The 19,347-nt window shown below is 34.2% G+C and overlaps 1 protein-coding gene across 1 annotated transcript in view; it reads left to right on the top strand.

The window, feature by feature from the left end:
• Positions 1–19,347, top strand: part of TBC1D32 (TBC1 domain family member 32) — a 266,472-nt gene that overhangs the window by 38,604 nt on the left and 208,521 nt on the right. Inside the window, 4 exon segments of the mRNA XM_049772618.1 lie at positions 10,516–10,606; positions 12,001–12,141; positions 14,870–14,944; positions 15,849–15,991. Of these exon segments, the coding sequence (XP_049628575.1) occupies positions 10,516–10,606; positions 12,001–12,141; positions 14,870–14,944; positions 15,849–15,991 (450 nt within the window).

Below are 19,347 nucleotides of genomic sequence, written 5' to 3'. Positions count from 1 at the left end.
GAATTAGAACAATCAATCACAAAATTCATATGGAACCACAAAAGACCCAGGATAGCCAAACACATATTGAAAAACAAGAAGCTGGGTGGTATCTCCTTACCTAACTTGAAACTATACTATAAAGCCATAGTGATCAAAACAGCATGGTACTGGAACAGAGACAGGACCTCAGACCAGTGGGTCTTTAGACAAGTTTTTAAATTCACTAACTATTGATCTTCTTTCTGCTCCTGCACTATGGAAAAGGTTTTATATAATGTTTTGTTCTTCTATGCATCTTTTTTTTTTTTTTTTTTGGTTTTTGGGCCACACCCGGCAGTGCTCAGGGGTTACTTCCTGGCTGTCTGCTCAGGAATAACTCCTGGCAGGCACGGGGGACCATATGGGACACCGGGATTCGAACCAACCACCTTTGGTCCTGGATCGGCTGCTTGCAAGGCAAACACTGCTGTGCTATCTCTCCGGGCCCTATGCATCTTATCTTAATTGTTATTCTTTATATTTTTATACTAGTTTAAGAGGTTTGGAGAAGTTAAGTGAATAGAGGTGGGTATAAGTTAGTGACGATAATGCTGAGTAAGTGCAGGTATAAGAAAGATGTCTTTCTGGGTTGGAGAGACAGTACAGAGGATAGGATGCTTGCTTAAATGTGGCCATCCCGGGTTTAGTCACAGCACCCCACATACCCACTACTAGTAATCCCTGAGCATAGAACCAGCAATAAACCTTGCATTAGATCAGGTGTGATCTCAAAGCTCCGTCTTCCCCAGAAAACAAATTGTTTTACTGAATGTTTGAATGGAAGTGAGCTCTAGCTAGAGCTCTAGCTCTGCATTGCTTCTTAAACTTTTTCTATTCATGAACTCTTTTCATTCACAGGATTTTTTTCTGACTGAGTCTATGAAGTTGGTATACAAATGAAATATTTACTGATAATAAAGGATAAAGAAATGTATTTTATAACACATTTTTACAAAGTTACGTATCCAGTAGTTTAAGAAGCTAGGAACTTTGAAATGGTATTTTATTTGCTTAAAGAAACTATTACTCTTTTATCTCCTGATTCTCTGAAATTCTTATATGTTATTATTTTGGCATTTTATTATTTTCTGTAGTATCAATGGTGGTACTAACTTGTTATGTCCAAAGTGTGTGTCTGAATCAGTATTATAAGACTAAATTTATCTAGTTGTTAGGCATTCTTTGTTGTTGGATTTTTTTCTTTTGAACCACACCTGGCACTGGTCAGGTTTATTTATCTCTTGGTTCTGTTATTAGGGATCATTCCTGGTGGGTTGGTGGACCATCTGGGGTGACAGGGATTGAATTTAGATTGGTGGAATGCAAGACAAGTGCCCTCCTTCAATTTATAAGTAGGCATTCTTAATAGGAAGAGATTGCAGTTTAGACTTGAATAAATTCATGACTTTATGGAGATCATGAAACTTGCTTTAAGCAAAAATGTGTGCTTAATGCATGCTGTGTCAATTTCTTGCTAAGCAGAAACTAGTATGGGCCTGTATGACCAGTAATATGACATTTATTGACATCTCTCTTGCACAAATTGAAAAATGATGCAGTATCCTCATGACAAATTAGAGAGCACTTTCATGAAATTCTATAGGAATCCCAAGGCGATTTGAACAGCTATCTTTGTATGAATTTGTTGGTGTTGCCAATAATCTTAGAGTTGACTTGGATTAGATTTGATTAAGTTAGAGACTCCTTTGGCTATATATATTTCTGTTCTCTGTGTAACTTTCCTTCATATATTCTGTAGCTGCAAGATAAATGAAAACACACTGAAGTTAGGCTTCAGTAAAAGTACACAACAAAAGTAACATTTTTGCATAGATAAAATCTTAAAAACTTAAGCATAGGTTAAAAAGAGGTTAAAGCAAAACTACCAAGTAGTGCTCCTCCAAACCAACGATTAGGCCTCCTTGTACTAAGAACACTTTCATTACAAATCACATAATAAAAATAAATTTGGCAATGAGTGTTCAGAATCAGCTCATTGTTTAGAGTCATGTGTTCACAGATTTGAAGGACTATCAAAGGCTGTGACCTGAGGGTTCCTTGTAGCTTCTTTGAAGAATGAGTGAAATGCTGCCAAGTGACAGTCTTCAAAGTCATTTTCATGGGAGCACTGAACCTGCCAAATATTGAGACCACCATTCAGTGTCTGAATCAATGCATAAAGTTCAATTTGTTGCCAAAGTGAGACAATTTTAATCACAGGGCTTTTGCTTGCTTGCTTGTTTGTTTTTGGCAAAGCTTGGAATTTAATGATTGATGGACTTTCAGAGGTGATAATGAGTTCTTGCAAATTGTAGAAGAATGGTAAGTTAGACACAACTTTTGCAGACTATCTTTTGCATATGTATTTCCCACAGTGTCTGTTGTGATTTTTTTGAAGCAAGTGACTAACACTTGTTTGTTTCTGGAATTAATTCCCTGAGATTTGTTGACACATATTGATTCATGAGGCTTTTAATTTGTCCTGCTCTATACCTGCTATTGTGGCTTTATAGATTTTTACTGATTTCATGTTGGTTTAAATATAATTCTGGTATTTTTTATGGTGTCATTCTATAGAACAGTGTTTTTTTTTTTTTTTTATTCAGGAATGTAATGAAAATTTTTTTCATGGTAAGTAGGTGTTACCTGCAAAGGGAAAAGAGTAATGAAATTAGTGGTAGGAAGTATTTCAAGACATAGGACCAGTATGTTTAGGTTTAGGCCAGAATGCTCATAGTATTTTTGGAAACTTCACATACTCTTACTTGACATTATTATAAGGGATTTGTGAATAGACACAGGGGAAATTTCTTGAAGATCGGTTTCTAAATCTAATATTAAGCTAATTGTTACCTTTTTTTTTAAAAAAGCTCCTAGATGAGATTTTGCAGTTGAAATCATTTGTTTCATTCATGCACATAATTTCTAAAAAAAAAAACAAAGATTGGAGAGATAATACATATGTTTAGGCTACTTGCTTGTATGTAGCCAACCCTGGTTCAACCCCTAGCACCATGTATAGGCCCCTGAGCACTGTTAAGAGAGATCCCTTACTGTGGTAAGTAAGCCCTGAGCACAGCTGTGTGTGGCCCCAATATAAAAGCAACAAACAACTCTACAGTGGGTGAGTCATTTGCCTTTTATGAGGTTGACCTGGATTCAATCACCAGAACCACATATGATCTCTGAGCACCCTGACTTTTGATCACAGAGCCAGTATTAAAACCAAAAGTACAGTCAGATATGATACCCTGAATTCTCAAATAAAGGGAAATAGCTTACTTAAGGGAAATATTTTTTCCTTTCCTTTTGGAGTATATTTTGTATTTTACTATTGGAATACATTGTAGAATGGTAAGATTTTCAGTAAATTTGCTTTCAATAAATGGACTATTTGACTGGCAACATTTTGATAGAAATTTTGGTGACTGTGTTTGTGAGTAGCTAGTCAATTTTAGGATTGAATACATTCAGGATGTGATAAAATGAAGGTATAGTGAGCAATTGACATGCTTTTAATTTTTTTTTTTTTTTTTTTGGGTAATGGGAGGAGGTTTGGGTTACTGAGTTGTGCTCAGGGCTAACTCTGGTTCTGTGCTCAGGTGACAATCCTGGCAGTACTCAGGAGGCATATTAGGTGCCACGGATTAAACTAAGCTTTGACTATATGCAATACAATTGCCTTGATTCTTTTACTGTCAGTCTATTCCTTGGCAGGATTATTTTATTTGTTTCGGGCCACATCTAATGGCTCTGTACTGCACTCGGGGTCCTTTTCTAGCAGGTTTTTAAGCACTGAAATAGCACAATTTTGTTTGAAGTTTTGAAACTGACCTTAAGGTATTCATGACCATTGAGAACTATTGAAGCAAAAATATTAATCAAAGCAAAAGTTGAGAGAATTATAAATTAGCAGTATAATAGTAGGAACTGGGGTATATAGGTAGAGTCAGGAGTAACATATTTGAAGTTTAGATTTAGAAGATTTGACTTTTTAAATGGACATGTACAAGAATTTAATTCAAACGATTAATGGAATTGAGATAAGTAATGCAGCATAGAAAGATAAAAATTGGAAGAAACTTGGGTACTTAATGACTTGAGATTTGATAGATTTGGTCATAAGAATTTTGAGATGCAGACTTCTAAGAGGCAATTTTGTATAATTTTTCTGAATTTCTAAAACATGGTATAGATATGAAAGAAAGATCCTAAAAACAATGCCTCGGTTTGATGATTTGCTCTTAGGATGGACTCATTGATTCAGTAAATAGTTATGCTCCTACCTATGATTTCTTTTTATTTCACTTTTTAAAATTTGCTTTTGGGTCAAACCTTGCTGTGTTTATAGATTATTTCTAGTTCTCCACTTAAAGATTATTTGGGATTATATGGTGTTTCAGGATTAACCTGGATTGGGCATGTTCAAGGCAAGCATTTTAACTGCTGTACTATCTCATTGGATTTTGATATCTTTTTTTTTTAATTTTTATTTGACCAAAGTGGATTACAAATCTTTCATAAGACCATAAGAGTTCACTGGGTGAACTCTGGAGGAACCTGGGCAAGCTTCCAGGATTATATTTTCTTATGAAGTTACACATAACTCTCATTGTTCCAGAATTAACTTGTGATAACATAAATGAAAGGAATATATGAATATATATGAATACATATATGAAAATATAATATATATTAAAGGAATTTCCAGACTTCCAGAGTGAAGGCAAATATTAAACATAAGCCATATTGTTTGTAATATCATTTTAAATAGAGTGAGGTCTTATCTATTCTTATATTGTGGAAACCCTCTGAAAGTCTTGATTTCCGCGAGCTAATTTATTATAAACCTTGCACTTGTACTTCTTTCTTTCTTTTTATATGGGAAGTATTGAGTTTTTATTTTATGAAGTACCATGATTTACAAAGCTATTCATAGTTGAGTTTTAAAGATGCAATGTTCCAGAACTGATCCTACTACCAATGTCAACCTCTAGCCACCCATGTTCCCAGGTTCCCTCTCCTACCCTGCTCCTCAGCCTGTCGTGACAGGCAGCTTTGTAAGTTTATTTTGGTTTGGAAATTTAGCTTTGTCATTTTTTAACACTATCAATGTACCTGAATCCCCTTGATTTCTGTTCCCCCACAGATGAGAAAGAGTTATCTCTCATCTGTTTTTCTCCACTTCCACAGTTTATTTTTATCAAAACCACTGTGATTTACAAAATATTTTATAGTTGGGTTTCAGACATACATTGAATGAGGGCTGATTCCACCACCAGTGTTGACTTCTTTCCACCAATTTTCAACATGCACCCATACCATTACCCTTAGGGCCTTAGTATGAGCATAGCAGATTCATTTTAAGTTTAGATTGTTATTTAGGTCTCTTGATTCCGTTATTGTTGACTTTGGCTTGGATATTTAGTTCTGTCATTTTTTTTTATCTCCACCAGTTCACCTGAGACCACTTGGCCCTCGTCCCCATCCTCTCATATTCGTGTTTCACCTTTTCCACTCAGTTTTGTTCCTTTCCCATAGACACTGAGGTTAAGGGTGTTTCATACAACTACCATTTAAACCATTCATGCAGTTATTCTAAATAGTATATGTAAAGTGATATAATTCTGTATTTATTCTTCATCTGGCTTATTTCATTTAATATTATCTTCCAATTCTATCCACATTTCGACAATTTTCATGATTGAATCATTCCTAAGAGCTATGTAGTATTTCATTGTACCACATCTTCATGATCCACTTTGTAGGACATCTAGGTTGTTTCCAACTCTTGATTATTGTACTGAGTGTTGCAATGAATAGCAATGTAGATGTTTAATCTTTTTGAATGAATGTTTTTCTGTCCTGGAGATAGATACCTCAAATTGGGAATGTTGGTTTTTATGGCAGTTAAATTTTGAGTTTACTGAAAACCCTCCATACTGTTTTCCAAAGGGGTTGGACAAGGCAGCATTCCTATCTGAAGTAGATAAGTTTTCTTTCTCATCACATTCCCACCAATAGTATTTTGATATGTGCCATTCTCACTGATGTAAGATGATATCTTATTGTCTTGATTTGAATTTACCTAATCATAAGTGATGATGTATATTTTTTCATGTGCCTATTGGCCATATGTTGGCCTTCCTCAGAGAAGAGTATGTTCATTTCTTCTTCCCAGTTTTTGAAATTTTTTTAGATTTTGTGGAGTTAACCTTTGTGAGTACTTTGTATAAACTAGATATTACTCATTTATCTGATATGCTGAGTACAAGTTTTTTCTCCCATTCAAGTAGCTATTTTCTAATTTTAGCCCGTGGTTTGTTTTTTTTTTAACAATATAGAAACTTTTTAGTTTGATGTAGTCCCATTTATTCAGATTTGATAGCCCTTGCTATTGTCATCCTATCATTGAAGACTTTGAGAACTAAGCTTTGAAGTGTTCTACCTATGTTTTCCTCAGTGAACTTTATGGATTTGGGTTTAATCTCAAGGTCTTTAATCTACGTTGAATTGACTTTTGTGTAAAGTGTGAGATATGGACTGATTTTTAATTTTTAACATGTGGTTATACACTTGTTCCAACACCATTTGTTGAAGAGAGTATCTTTATTTCATTTCAAGTTCTTGTCTATTTTGTTAAAGATTAATTGACCATATACATGGAGGTTTGTCACTGGATATTCTATTCTGAACTATTGGTCTGAAAGTCTGTCTTTGTTCTCATGTTATTTTGATCACTATAGCTTTCTAGTAGAGCATCAAGTTAGGTAAGAAAATGCTTCCCAGTTTTTTGTTTGTTCGTTTGTTTTCAGTAGGTACTTGGCTATTTTAGGTCTTTTATGGTTCCACACAAACTTTATAATTGGTTGTTCTAGTCTTGAAGAATGTCATCTGACTTTGGAAAGAGATTACATTGAATTTATATAATAGTTTTGGTAAGATGGTCATTTTTATAATGCTGATTCTTCCAAACCATGAGCATGGGATATTTTTCCATTTCATTAGGTCTTAAATTTCTTTAATAAATGTTTTGAAGTTTTCATGTTGTAGGTATGTTGTAGTTTTGGATACTATTTTAAATGGTATAGACTCTGATTATTTCTTTTCTGAGGTGTTATTTATATTAATGAATGTAACTGTATTTTGTGTATTGACTTGAAGCCAGCCCACTTTGCTGTATAGGTTTATTGTTGTAGTCAGTCTTCTGTAATTGGTGCTCTTGGTTTTTGCATAGATCCTAGGACGAAGCCTAGGATAGAGTCCTTCATCATGTTTCCAGAAGATCTGCTCTGTTGTGGGCAACCGTACACCCACATATTCAATGGATTTTTCACCGCTGCCTGATTCAAGCCATAAGTTTGCATAGCCCTGAGCCAAAAGAACCCTGCAAATAAATTTAGCTCACCACAGAGAATCTGGCTTAACTAGATTCCTTAAATCTTTCCATGGAACCTGTTTTTGTAACTACTCTCATACACGCAATTATAGATAGGTTTTTGTAAGGTTTACACTGTAAGATCTATTAAGGATTTGCTTCCCCTCCCCCCATCCTGCCAGGTTTCTCCTTATCCTTCCCGCCATCAAAATGTGTCTGCTTCCATTGGTTAAAATCGTTGTACCTGTACAAATCTGATTGGTTTAAGTTTCAATCCTATGTTTTTGCTCCTCCCACTGAAGCAGGGCATAAAAACTCTGCTTGCTCCCTCAATAAACCTCTTGACAGGAATTCAGCTTGAGCGTTTTATTAACTTCTACGGCTTAATTTTCTAGATGTTCACAAAAGAGCTTAACACTTGCGAATTATTTGTATTCGCCCTCTACCTTCTGTCCTGGTTGAGAGAAAGCTGCTGGCCGGAGATCTCTCCCATTAAAGGGCAGAAGCAGAGGCGAGTACACTCTGTCGCAGTTGTCTCAGTCAGACCTCTGGAATTAGAGATCTTGGTTATTGTACAAATCCAAAGCTGAAGCCTAGGCTGGGATCTTTCTAATTAGTACCAGGATAAGTTCTTCTTAGTCATAATTGTCAAGGTCAGATTTCTGTACAGTGTTCCCTCACCACTTCTTACTTTATGTTTTGTAATGTCAGTGTTTTGCGGGTCATGGAAGTAGGGCATTTGCCTTGCCTGCAGAAGGATGGTGGTTCGAATCCCAGCCTCCCAGGAGCTATTTCTGAGCATAGAGCCAGCAGTAACCCCTGAGTGCTGCTGGGTGTGACCCAACCCCCCCCCCAAAAAAAAAACCCAAAAACCCCAAACAAAGAGATGAGTTGACTCTGAGTATATAGCACAGGCTCTTATAGAGGTGCATGATTGGTTTTTGGTGTGACATTGACCAATGAGAGTATGAATGGATTTACAGTGATCCCTCATTTTTTTATTACTGTATTAGGTTTTGTAATCAACATTATTAATTAGCACTGACACGTTTAAATAAATACTTATACTGTTGTAATTTTTGTCTTAAATGTGTAAAGTATCAATACTGTTTACATATTTAAAACATTCTTGTACCCACATACACGAAAATTCCTAGGTACAAATCCTACTTTGAGGTTTTTCAGCTTTCTCGGAGGGTTCTGGTCCCCATTAACTGAAAAATGAGAAATCACTGTAGTTAGCAATCTTGGTTTTTGCACAGATCAAAGGATGATGTGTCTTCTGATTTCATCTTACCTTTAGGTGATTATATAGGACAACCTGATCTTAGATCAAGTTGTTGCTGTTTCTTCCTTGTCAGGTGTTGTATCAAAACTGACGCAAAGTGGTATTAGGAATTTCCCAGGGGTAGTTTGATTCCTGGTGCTGTTGCAGGGAACTGTGTCCATTCTATGTCTGGGCTCTAGGGCTCAGGATTGGATGGTCGCTGTCTGATCACCTGGAGTCTAAGTTGTTCAGGGTAGGAGGCGCCCCTGTATTATAAAATGTATTGGTTCTTATCCCTAGTAGATAAGAGTTTGTTTCTATACATAAAGTCCCCCCCCCCTTTTTTTTTAGTATGCCTTTGCAAAAAGGAATGGGGCCATGTTATATTACTGGTGCATTTGGAGATAAGAATGTCAGGCTACACAATCTCTGTGCCCTGGTTTTGACCTGAGCTTTTATCCCAGGCTAAACTTTTTCTTGTAGGTTTTCATACTTGGCAGAACCACAACAGGAGATGTTAAAGAGAAAAAGAAAAAAATATATATGATAGAAGAAATAAAAAGAAATTTAAAAATAATTAGAGAAAATACAGGGATGTAAGAGGCTACCTTACATTTGGGGATAAGCAGACTCAGAGGTATTATTATAAAGTTATTAAATATATAAAGTAAATATAGGCTTCCTTGTTGTTTTTTGAGATATTTTTGTGTGTGTGGATGTGAAATCCAGGGCACATTTTCATTACACCCCTGGTCTTGCTGAGTTTGATAAATGATTTGTAGCAGAAAGGGATCAGGTAGAGTCCTTGCTCTGGGGGTCCTTCTGGAGCTGAATTCGGTATCATGTAACAGTCCACATTTGGGATGGGAAGTGAGAAAAAGGGCCACACAGCATGAGTCAATGGGAATGTTGGTCATAGTTTCTTGCTGGAGTACAAGATGTGGGGATGAAAGGGTGTCCTTTTGCTTTGAGAGCTGGGTTATGACTTATTGGGGCAGGAGGTCGATCTCGGTATATAATGAGTTAAGAATTGAGGGTGAAGAGAGTTAAATAAGGAGGGATATCGGATCATGTTCTCTCCCTCAGTTTTTAGAAATTTTGAAATAGGAGTTTCCAAGTTTCTATTTATTTCTGAAACTAATCTTTCAAGGTCACGGCATCTTTTTTAGTGTCATTTATAGTAATTACCAGATATTCTCTCTCTTTGAAAATTAGAATTGAAATAGCATCTACTCTATGTAGGTTAATGCTGAAGTAAAGAAGAGAAATGAAATCTCAGTTTTTGGAGAGTGACAGAAGATTCATAATAGCAAGTGTAGTAGAAGTGAAGACTATTTCGTGAAATAAGATACATATCTTTTTCTACTTTATATTTTATACATTAACACTAATTTATAGAGGTACTATATTTGTTGCTCTGTGGATACTTTCAGTATTCCCAAAAATGACTGTTGAAGAATGAGTGGAGGCTGGAACATTTTCTGCCTAAAACTAAGAAATTGAGGCTGGGGTTAGAGTACAGCAGGTAGGGTGCTTGCCTCTTAAGCAGCTGACCTGAGTTTGATTTCTGGCATCATAAATTGTCCCCCAAGTACCTCCGTGAGTAATTTCAGAATGCAGAGCAGGAGCGACCCCTGAACATTGTCAGGTATGACCCCAAACAAAATCGAATAAATTATGTCATAGTTAAAATATAAATTAAGAGATTGAGTTTCAGTGTACTGGAAAGGTACTATTTTAAGCATTTAAATATCTTATATATAAATATATTTTATAGGTTTATGAACTTTTTTAATAGATACATTTGTAGGCTAAAATGTGTTTGTTTATCAAGTCATTATTTTATTAGATAACTGCAGCTGTTCAGCAGTGCTTGCAGTACTTTGAATGTTGTGATACCATGAAGACAGATGAAGTTTTGGGACCTTCAAGACATTGTGGTAAGTACTTTATATTACAGATATTTAATGGTAATTGCATTAATAAAATACATTTACTTATTTATTTATATTTGATTTCAAGCCACACCTGGCTATTCCCTGGGCTTATTCCTGGCTCTGTGCTCAGGGATCATTCTTGGTAGTAATGAGAGAACCATTCAGAGGTCTGGAGATTGAACCCAGGTTGGCTATGTGCAAATTCCCTGCCTTCTGTTTTCTCTCTCCTACCCCACTTATTTGTATTTTCTTTCCTTTTTCCTTTCTTCTTCTTCTTTACCCCTCTCCTCACTTCCTTTCTCTCTTTCTGTTCCTTTCCCTTTCTTTACCAGTGTTTCCTAGAGGCTACTCTTGGCTCCGTGCCCTTGCTGTTTTCTCTGTGTCCTGAATATTTCAGGGTCCTTAATGCATTCTTTTGCCATTTCTTTCAAAACTCTGCACTTTTCTTTCTGAAATATTCTGGCCTACAGTTACTCAACTTTGAATCATATCTAAGTTTCAGTTTTCATTGGACCATACATTGAACAAAGAACATTTGTTATAAATTAACAGTACGTGTATATATTTCTCTAATTTCAACTGTTCATTGTTCAATGATTTACAATATTTTACTATAAGCTATCTATAACCATGTTAGCAAATTATAAACTCAGATCCCCATACTTAATTTGATCTGTTACTCTCCTCCTTTAAGGAGAAAAATATTGGCATGACCCCTGGAAATTTACTTCTTTCAGTGAACAAACAAATTGTGTCTCAAATTTCACCAAAGTTTACTCCCCATACCTCTGCCTTGCCTTTGGATCATAACATGGGGTGAGATGTTACTATAATAACCTGAAGTGAAATTGGGGGTCATTTACAGTTAGAGGATTTTTGATAAGGGCAAGTAAAGATGTGTTTGTATGCACAGATGCAGAGCATTGGGGGAAATATATTTTTCTTTGTGAAGTAGAAATGTGAGGTCTTCTGGGAGAAAAGTAGCAGTGGTATGGCAGATAGTTCACGAGTCTAATGAAAGCAAAGGTTATAATTGTAATTATATTATTTGTGATATTTTAATTAGTAGAATTTGAAGTTAACTAATATTTTTTGTTGACTTTTTTCCTTGATTTGAAGTGTCTTGATATCAGATAATTCTGACAATTATACAGATTTGTTTTTAATTATTGTACATATATATTCATTATTTTCCTATGTTCAAAATTTTTTAATGTATTTCCTTTTTAGATTTACATGTTAGAGAATTTTATGAAATAGTAGGAAAATACACATTTAAAATTTACTAATGAATTATATTCATTGGAGAGTATAGATTGTATTTTTGAAGAGACTGAAGACAGGTACTATAAATATAATGGCATAAAATAAATATAATTGTTTGTTTCTTTTTTAAGGGAATAAGCAGAAAAAATTTTGCTACACAGGACAAGAGTTACAATATATATATTTCATCCACTCATTGTGCTTTTTAGGAAGATTATTGATTTATACTCAGGGCAGAAAGCTGTTTCCTATAAAGCTGAAGAATAGAAAAGGTAAGTATAATTAAGAGAACTGAAAGATTCAGATATGATTATTTATGCTGTACATTTTATAATTTGGAGATTTTGCCTGATTTCTCTTAGGTACTTAATAACTTTTTAGTTTATAGGTGAACTGGTCACCTTCCTAAGTGTTTTTCAGTATGTAATTTTTTCATACTAGTATAAATTTCTTCAACTTTTAGCCTTTTAATAATTTCTTACTTTTTTTTAATTTAAGCACCATGATTACAAACATGATTGTAGTTGGTTTACAGTCATAAAAAGAACAACCCCCTTCACCAGTATAACATTCCCATCATCAGTGCCCTCTATCTCTCTCCTCTCCCACCCCCTGTCTATATTTGAGACAAACTTTCTACTTCCCTCACTCATTGACATTGTTATGATAGTTCTCAGTGTAGTTATTTCTCTAATTGCACTCACCACTCTTTGTGGTGAGCTTTATATCGTGAGCTGGTCTTTCCAGTCCTCTTCTCTGGGCATTATTACAATTATGTCTTTTATTTTTCTTAAAACCCATAGATGAGTGAGACTATTCTTTGTGCCTCACTCCTTCTGACTTACTTTATTCAGCATCTATAACTCAGCTTCTATGTGCATCTGATTTTCAGAATGTTAGTCATATTGACCAGTGTAGTTCCAGATTGAGAACCAGTAGACTTTGATTTGCCCTAAAAATAGTTGTGTTTATTCTTTTAAGATAAAATAAATTTATGTGTTTATTTTGTCTTAAAAATAGAATAATTAGTTATGCTGCATTCAGAATTTTTTATGATCATCAGAGAGGAAGATTTATGGTACAATTATATATACTGCAATACCTTGTGCCACATGTGATAAATACGTGTAATTCTGTCTTGTTTTAAATTTTTCTATTAAACCCCAGATATGCCTTAGTGATCTCCCTTATTCTTTTAAACTTTGTGTTAGAAATATCGTATTGAGAACAGTAAAAGTTTTTCATCTTTTGTGGATCACTTACTGCACCTGTTGTGTATTTGGTATGTGTGTGCATAATATCTCACATGGATAAATCGTTAATTATCTCTAACTGCAGAAAGACCTGCTTTCGAGGTTGGATGCTGATTAAACCCTGGAAATTTGAATTTCTCATTTTTTCCCAGAACTAGTTAGACTAAGCATTTTGTCTTTAACTTCATTGTGAATTAATTAATTCATGTGATTTAAGCTTATACCTGCTTTCCTTCCTGAAGTTTGAAATCCTAGTATGTGTCAGTATTTATATAATCAATTCCCAATAAAAGCCTTAAGCTCTAGCTCTATAGATAGCTGTATTGGTAAACCACATTTCATGCCTATTGTTACAACTTTGTTCTTATAAGACTCCTGTTAGAGGACCGTTGGACACTTACAAAGGTTTCTTAACCATTTGATTTTGCTTTATAGTCAAAATCTTTATTGTAGTGTTATATATCATATACATCATATATACTTTATTGTAGTGTTATACATCATAGCTGGTTGTAAGTTGTGTCTTGAGTCTTCCTAGAGAATCATTGCATTTGGTCTTAGAGATCTGTGACATTTTGTATACACAAAACACACAGAACATAGAATAATACACACAGAATAGTATACACAAAACCTGTTTTATTTGCTTATGAGCCATACTTTTATATTTATTCCTGTGTCTATAGGTTGATGTCTTTTCACAGTAGAATTTTCAATACTCTTCATCACTGGATCATATGTTTTTAGGTCTAATTTTTTTTGTATATTTTTTTTGGGTTCCACATTTTGGTTCTCAGTGCTTACTGCTGGCTCTGAACTCAGGGTTCACTCATTGTATTGGTTGGAGACCTTATATGAGGCTGGGAATCAAACCCATGTTGGTTGAATACAAGGCAAGTGCCCTGCTTGCTATACTCTTCTCTATAGCCCCTTTAGTTTTATTTTTTTCTCATGAGGTAAAACCTGTATTCTTTTTTTTTATTAATAATTTTTATTTTGACCAAAGTGGATTACAAATCTTTCAGAGTAGTATTTTAGGTACATAGTGACATTGAATAAGGGACATTTTTAGTTTTAATTTTTTAAGAAACCCTCTAATATTTTCCACAAAGACTATGGGAATTTGCGTTCCCATTGGCAGTATTTGAGATTTCCAAAGAGTGTTTTTATATTTTTTAATCAGTGGAAAAATAAAATAATTTTTGACGTGAGAAATTATTTAAATTTTGGTGTACATAAATAATTTTATAGGAAAATAGCCAAACGTGTTTATTTGCATATCATCTATGAGTACCTTGACCATAATAACAGAGCTGTGTGCATTTGTGACACAGAATGTTAGGCTTCAAAGTCTATAGTCTGATCCAGAAAAAATTTGCCTGTCCTGTTTTGTAGCACTGTATAGATGTTAGTTTGATCAGTACATTAAATGGAATTTTATCATCTCTAATGGAATACATTTAATTAGCTGAAAAATTCAGAGATCTTTTGGTATTTGATTCATTTTAAGTAAGTGATCCAAAAAATTGATTAACAGTGTACCTTTCTATATCATCTACTTGTTCCAGTTGCTTACTTTCTATATCTAATTTATTATTCTGGAGTTTTCTTTCTTGGTTTATAATCAATTTATCTTTAACAGTCTTTATTCAATGTAGGAGGAAAGAAAGATAGTTGGATTTTTTTAAGCTAGAACGTAGGCCAGAAATTACTAATTCTTTTTCTTTTTCTTTTTTTTAATATTTAGTATCCCTTACAGATCTGTTGGTTCTGTTTACCCAACTTATCTATTACTCACCAAGCTGTCCAAAGATGACATCAGGTAATTTTAATTCTGTTTTAAATAAAGAAATGCAAACCATTAAAATATTTACATATTGTCTCATAGTTTTGAGTGAGTGACCTAGTTTAGTAAAGAGAAATTATGAGATACTTTTGGATTAATCCATGAAAATTAATTTTGCTCACTGCTTTTCTAAAATGTTCTTAATATATATTTTAATTTAGAGTCAATTTTTATGACATTGTTAGTCTCATTTTTTAAGTTCAAGATGCTCTTAGGAAATGACATTGTAAGAAAATTTTGATAGATATTAATTTGTTTCTTTTTGAAGGTTTCTGTCCTTTAGACGTTACTGAATATTTAGATTAAACTCACATCTAAAATCCTAGGGATTTCCTTTTTTAAAAAACAATAATTTAAATTTATATTTTTATATTGCAAATTTCAAATTTTAAATTGTAATTTAAATTTGTGGCCTGGCTGGGTGACTAGTATACTCACTGGTAAGGGATAGGATGTCCTGATCTGGGGTGAAATAGTCTTTTCTCTTTTCTTTCTGCTTTAGCTCATAGGTTTTACTTAATATTTCTTGTTTTCTCTTATGCTTAACATTTAAGCATAGGGTTTCTTTTTTAATAAAAATGTATATTTATGAGAAGTAATGTATTTGCTTCAAACCACATCCTCACTGTTAGCAAATAATGATTAATATTAAGCAGTGAGTATCTTCTGACGTTCAGCATTTATATTTGTCATTTTCTCATTATTGATTTGAAGATAACTTACATGAATATATTAAGGTAATTAAGTTTCATAATTTAGTTACATGTCATTCTTTTGACATTAAGTTAAGTTTTTAACAATTCTTGAAATTTTGAAATAACAGTAATGAATACATAAAATATAAGTGTTTAAATTTTTGAACATGCTTCTTGTTTGCCAGAGAGTTATTCTCCTGCTAGTATGGTGACTGAAGTTCTTCGTATATTCTGTGATCATAAAGAATGTGCAGTTGAATGCTTATATAACAGCACTGTTATTGACGCACTTCTTCAGCCTATTAGTAATTTATTGAAAGGAACTAAGGTTAGTATTTATTAAAGAGACATTATTAGCTGGATATTAGTGAATATTCAATAGGACGTAATTTGTAAATTTGAGGTATCTGAAAGATTTTGCTATACTATTTTTCATACTAAATATATTTTGTGATGATGCAGGTTTTAATTTATTCCTAAATAATAATTTATACAGACAGTCAAGTCAAAGGAGAGTACATAAAACATAAATTTATTTGTCCAGGTATAGATATTTTGATTTTTAAGGTCTGTGAACTTAGTTTCTTATATGCTACATGTTTTGAAAATGCTTTACATGTTTTGTTACATATTTTGTTAATGCTTTTCCTATTCATATTTTTGTAGCCTTTGGACATACTGTCTTCCTGAAGAACTAACCCTGTCTTATTTAATGAACTAATATAGCCTAAGACAAGCTATTAGAAACATCATACTTCTGAATATATATATATATATATATATGTATGTCTGTTTACAATTTTTGTGATGTATTTCATTATGTAAATTAACTTTTAGCTACTACCTGACCACTACTCTTTTTAACTATAGAACTTTTACTTATGGATGGCCGCTATGTTGTCTTAGTCCCCTAACTTCTCAATATTTATTCTCAAGTAATTGTGTTATTTTCCTTTTACCACATCACTGATGTTACTTTGATTGCTGTTGTTTGTAATTTCTTAAATATGCAGTGAGAGATCAGTTTCAGACTTTTTATTTTCCTAACACCTTCTGAAATCATTTTCTTGGATTTCCTAAGTTATATTCCCACATGCTGTCCCCCATATGATTTTTTTGGGGGGTGGTGGTTTTGGACTGCAAATGACTGTGTTCAGGATTATTTCTATCTCTTCATTGACTACATTTAACTCATCAGTAAATCCACTAATTCACTGAATATAATAAAATAAAAGTGCATAATAGCAGCATATAATATATTATAGAGATGAATGTATTGGCATCTTTATATACAGGGTCTATAAATAGGCTTTAGCTTCAAGAAGAACAGGAACTTTAGTGGATTATATATAGGCTCTAGCACATTTGCCTTAATATTTATTTCATAACAATGTAGTTTGCATTGGCAGAGATAGTTTTTTTAACTTAAATTTCAAATCTAAAAGTGATGTCTGGAGACAATAATTGTGTTTTAAAGAACTGCAGGATTTGTTTTTGTCATATCCATTGACAATAGATTTTCTTTTTTATGTTTTTGTTTTTGTTTTTTGGGCCACACCCATTTGATGCTCAGGGGTTACTCCTGGCTAAGCGCTCAGAAATCGCCCCTGGCTTGAGGGGACCATATGGGACACCGGGGGATCGATGGTCCTTCCTTGGCTAGCGCTTGCAAGGCAGACACCTTACCTCTAGCGCCATCTCGCCGGCCCCGGCAGTAGATTTTCTAATGGTGATTCAATTAGTAATTTTTAGTGACAGGAACTTTTCAAGACTAGATGTTTGTTCATGCATTTTATGTGCTATAGAAAACCCCCTATGTTTGCAAATAATGGTATTTATAATCTGTTTTTTTTTTTTTTTTTTTTTTTTTTGGTTTTTGGGCCACACCCGGTAACGCTCAGGGGTTACTCCTGGCTATGTGCTCAGAAGTTGCTCCTGGCTTGGGGGACCATATGGGACACCGGGGGATCGAACCGCGGTCCGTTCAAGGTTAGCGCAGGCAAGGCAGGCACCTTACCTTTAGCGCCACCGCCCGGCCCCTATAATCTGTTTTATGATCAGTACTCCATTTTAGTCTTAGTTTTAATTTTAAGCAGCAAATGAAATTTTAAGTGGCTATTTTAATCATTGTGTTATTGTAGCACTAAATACAAGATTTCAGAAAGCTTGGCTTTGTTTGATTTTACATTGCCTTGGCAAAGTAAAAGGAAATAACATGTATTTATTTAGGAAACCAAGGCAAGTTTGTGAAACTACATAGTGATCAAGAGCTGCTGTAGAGAGCTTAGAGCAAAGATAGATCCTTGAGGCCTACCAATTTATAATGGTGTTCAAATCAAAATCTGTTTTCTACAAGCAATGTTAATGTGAATATGGCCCTTCAAAACTTTTTTGTTTTTTAAATTCTTGGACCACAACTAGTGGCACTCAGGAGTTACTCAGAAGTTACTCTTGGCTCTGCATACAGAAATCACTCCTGGCAGACTCGAGGGATCATATAGCATGCCGGGAATTGAACTTGGAGGCAAGGCAAACTTCCTACCCTCTATGCTATTATTCTGGCACTGGTACTTCATAATATTGTTTTACAATCAGCTGATTTTATTCTTCTTTAGTATAATTAATTTTTTATAGAAATGTATTAATTTTGTAGGTCAAACAGTTTTGTGTTTTCTCTATAAATCAAAATATGAATAATACATAGTGTTAAGAATCATTACAATGCATATTATTTGGACCAGATGAGAGTGCACTAAAGATCAATAAAAGTTTTTAAGTCAGGATTGGTCTGAGGCTTTTCATTAGAACAATATTCAATTATTTGATTCATTTTAATTTCTAAGACATATAGTTTTGGAATTTAGAATAATTTTTCTGTTCTTCAATTATATTTTAATGAAACCAAGAAAAGCAGGAATTGACATTTTTGCAAAGGAATTGAATTTATTTCATTCTTGCTAGTCACAATAAATAGGTAGTTGTTTAAGAAATATGTGAACCAGGGACTAGAGCGATAGCACATTGGGTAGGGCATTTGCTTTGCATACAGCTGACTTGAGTTTGTTTCCTGGCACCCCATAGGGTCCCCATAGCTGTTAGGAGTGATTTTTGAGCACAGAGCTAGGAGTCACCCTTGAGTACCACCAGGTGTGAGCCCAGAACAAATTAAAAAAAAAAAACACAAAACCAAACAAACGAAATATGTGAACCAAGTATTTCACTTCTTTTTAAGATGTTAGCAATTGTTGATAATTGTATGGTTTAAAATTTCTCTTTTATTTTAATCTATTTTAAGTGAATCACTGTCAGATAGTTACAGAGTAATTCATATGATAGTTCAAAGTAGTAGTTAAAAGTTGTTTCAGTTGGGGCCAGAGCAGTGGTGCAATCAGTAAGGTGTCTGGCTTGCCCAAGCTAGCCTAGGACAGATCACGGTTTGATCCCCTGATGTTCCATATGGTCCCTCAAACCAGGAGCGATTTCTGAGTGCATAGCCAGGAGTATCCCCTGAGCATCACCAGGTGTGGCCCAAACCCCACCAAATTAATTTCACTCATGATATTTAAGCATGCATTCCTTCACCATTATTCACTTCCATTTCCAGGTTCCCCCATCTTCAGTCTTGTTTTTTATGGCATGTACTTTTCCTGGTTTGCAATACCGTAAAATAAGCGGTATCATGCA

Source organism: Suncus etruscus, chromosome 4 (genome assembly GCF_024139225.1).
Source record: "Suncus etruscus isolate mSunEtr1 chromosome 4, mSunEtr1.pri.cur, whole genome shotgun sequence".
Classification (NCBI taxonomy): domain Eukaryota; kingdom Metazoa; phylum Chordata; class Mammalia; order Eulipotyphla; family Soricidae; genus Suncus; species Suncus etruscus.
The sequence above is the reverse complement of the archived record's forward strand: the minus strand, read 5'-3'. Positions and strand labels throughout refer to the sequence as shown.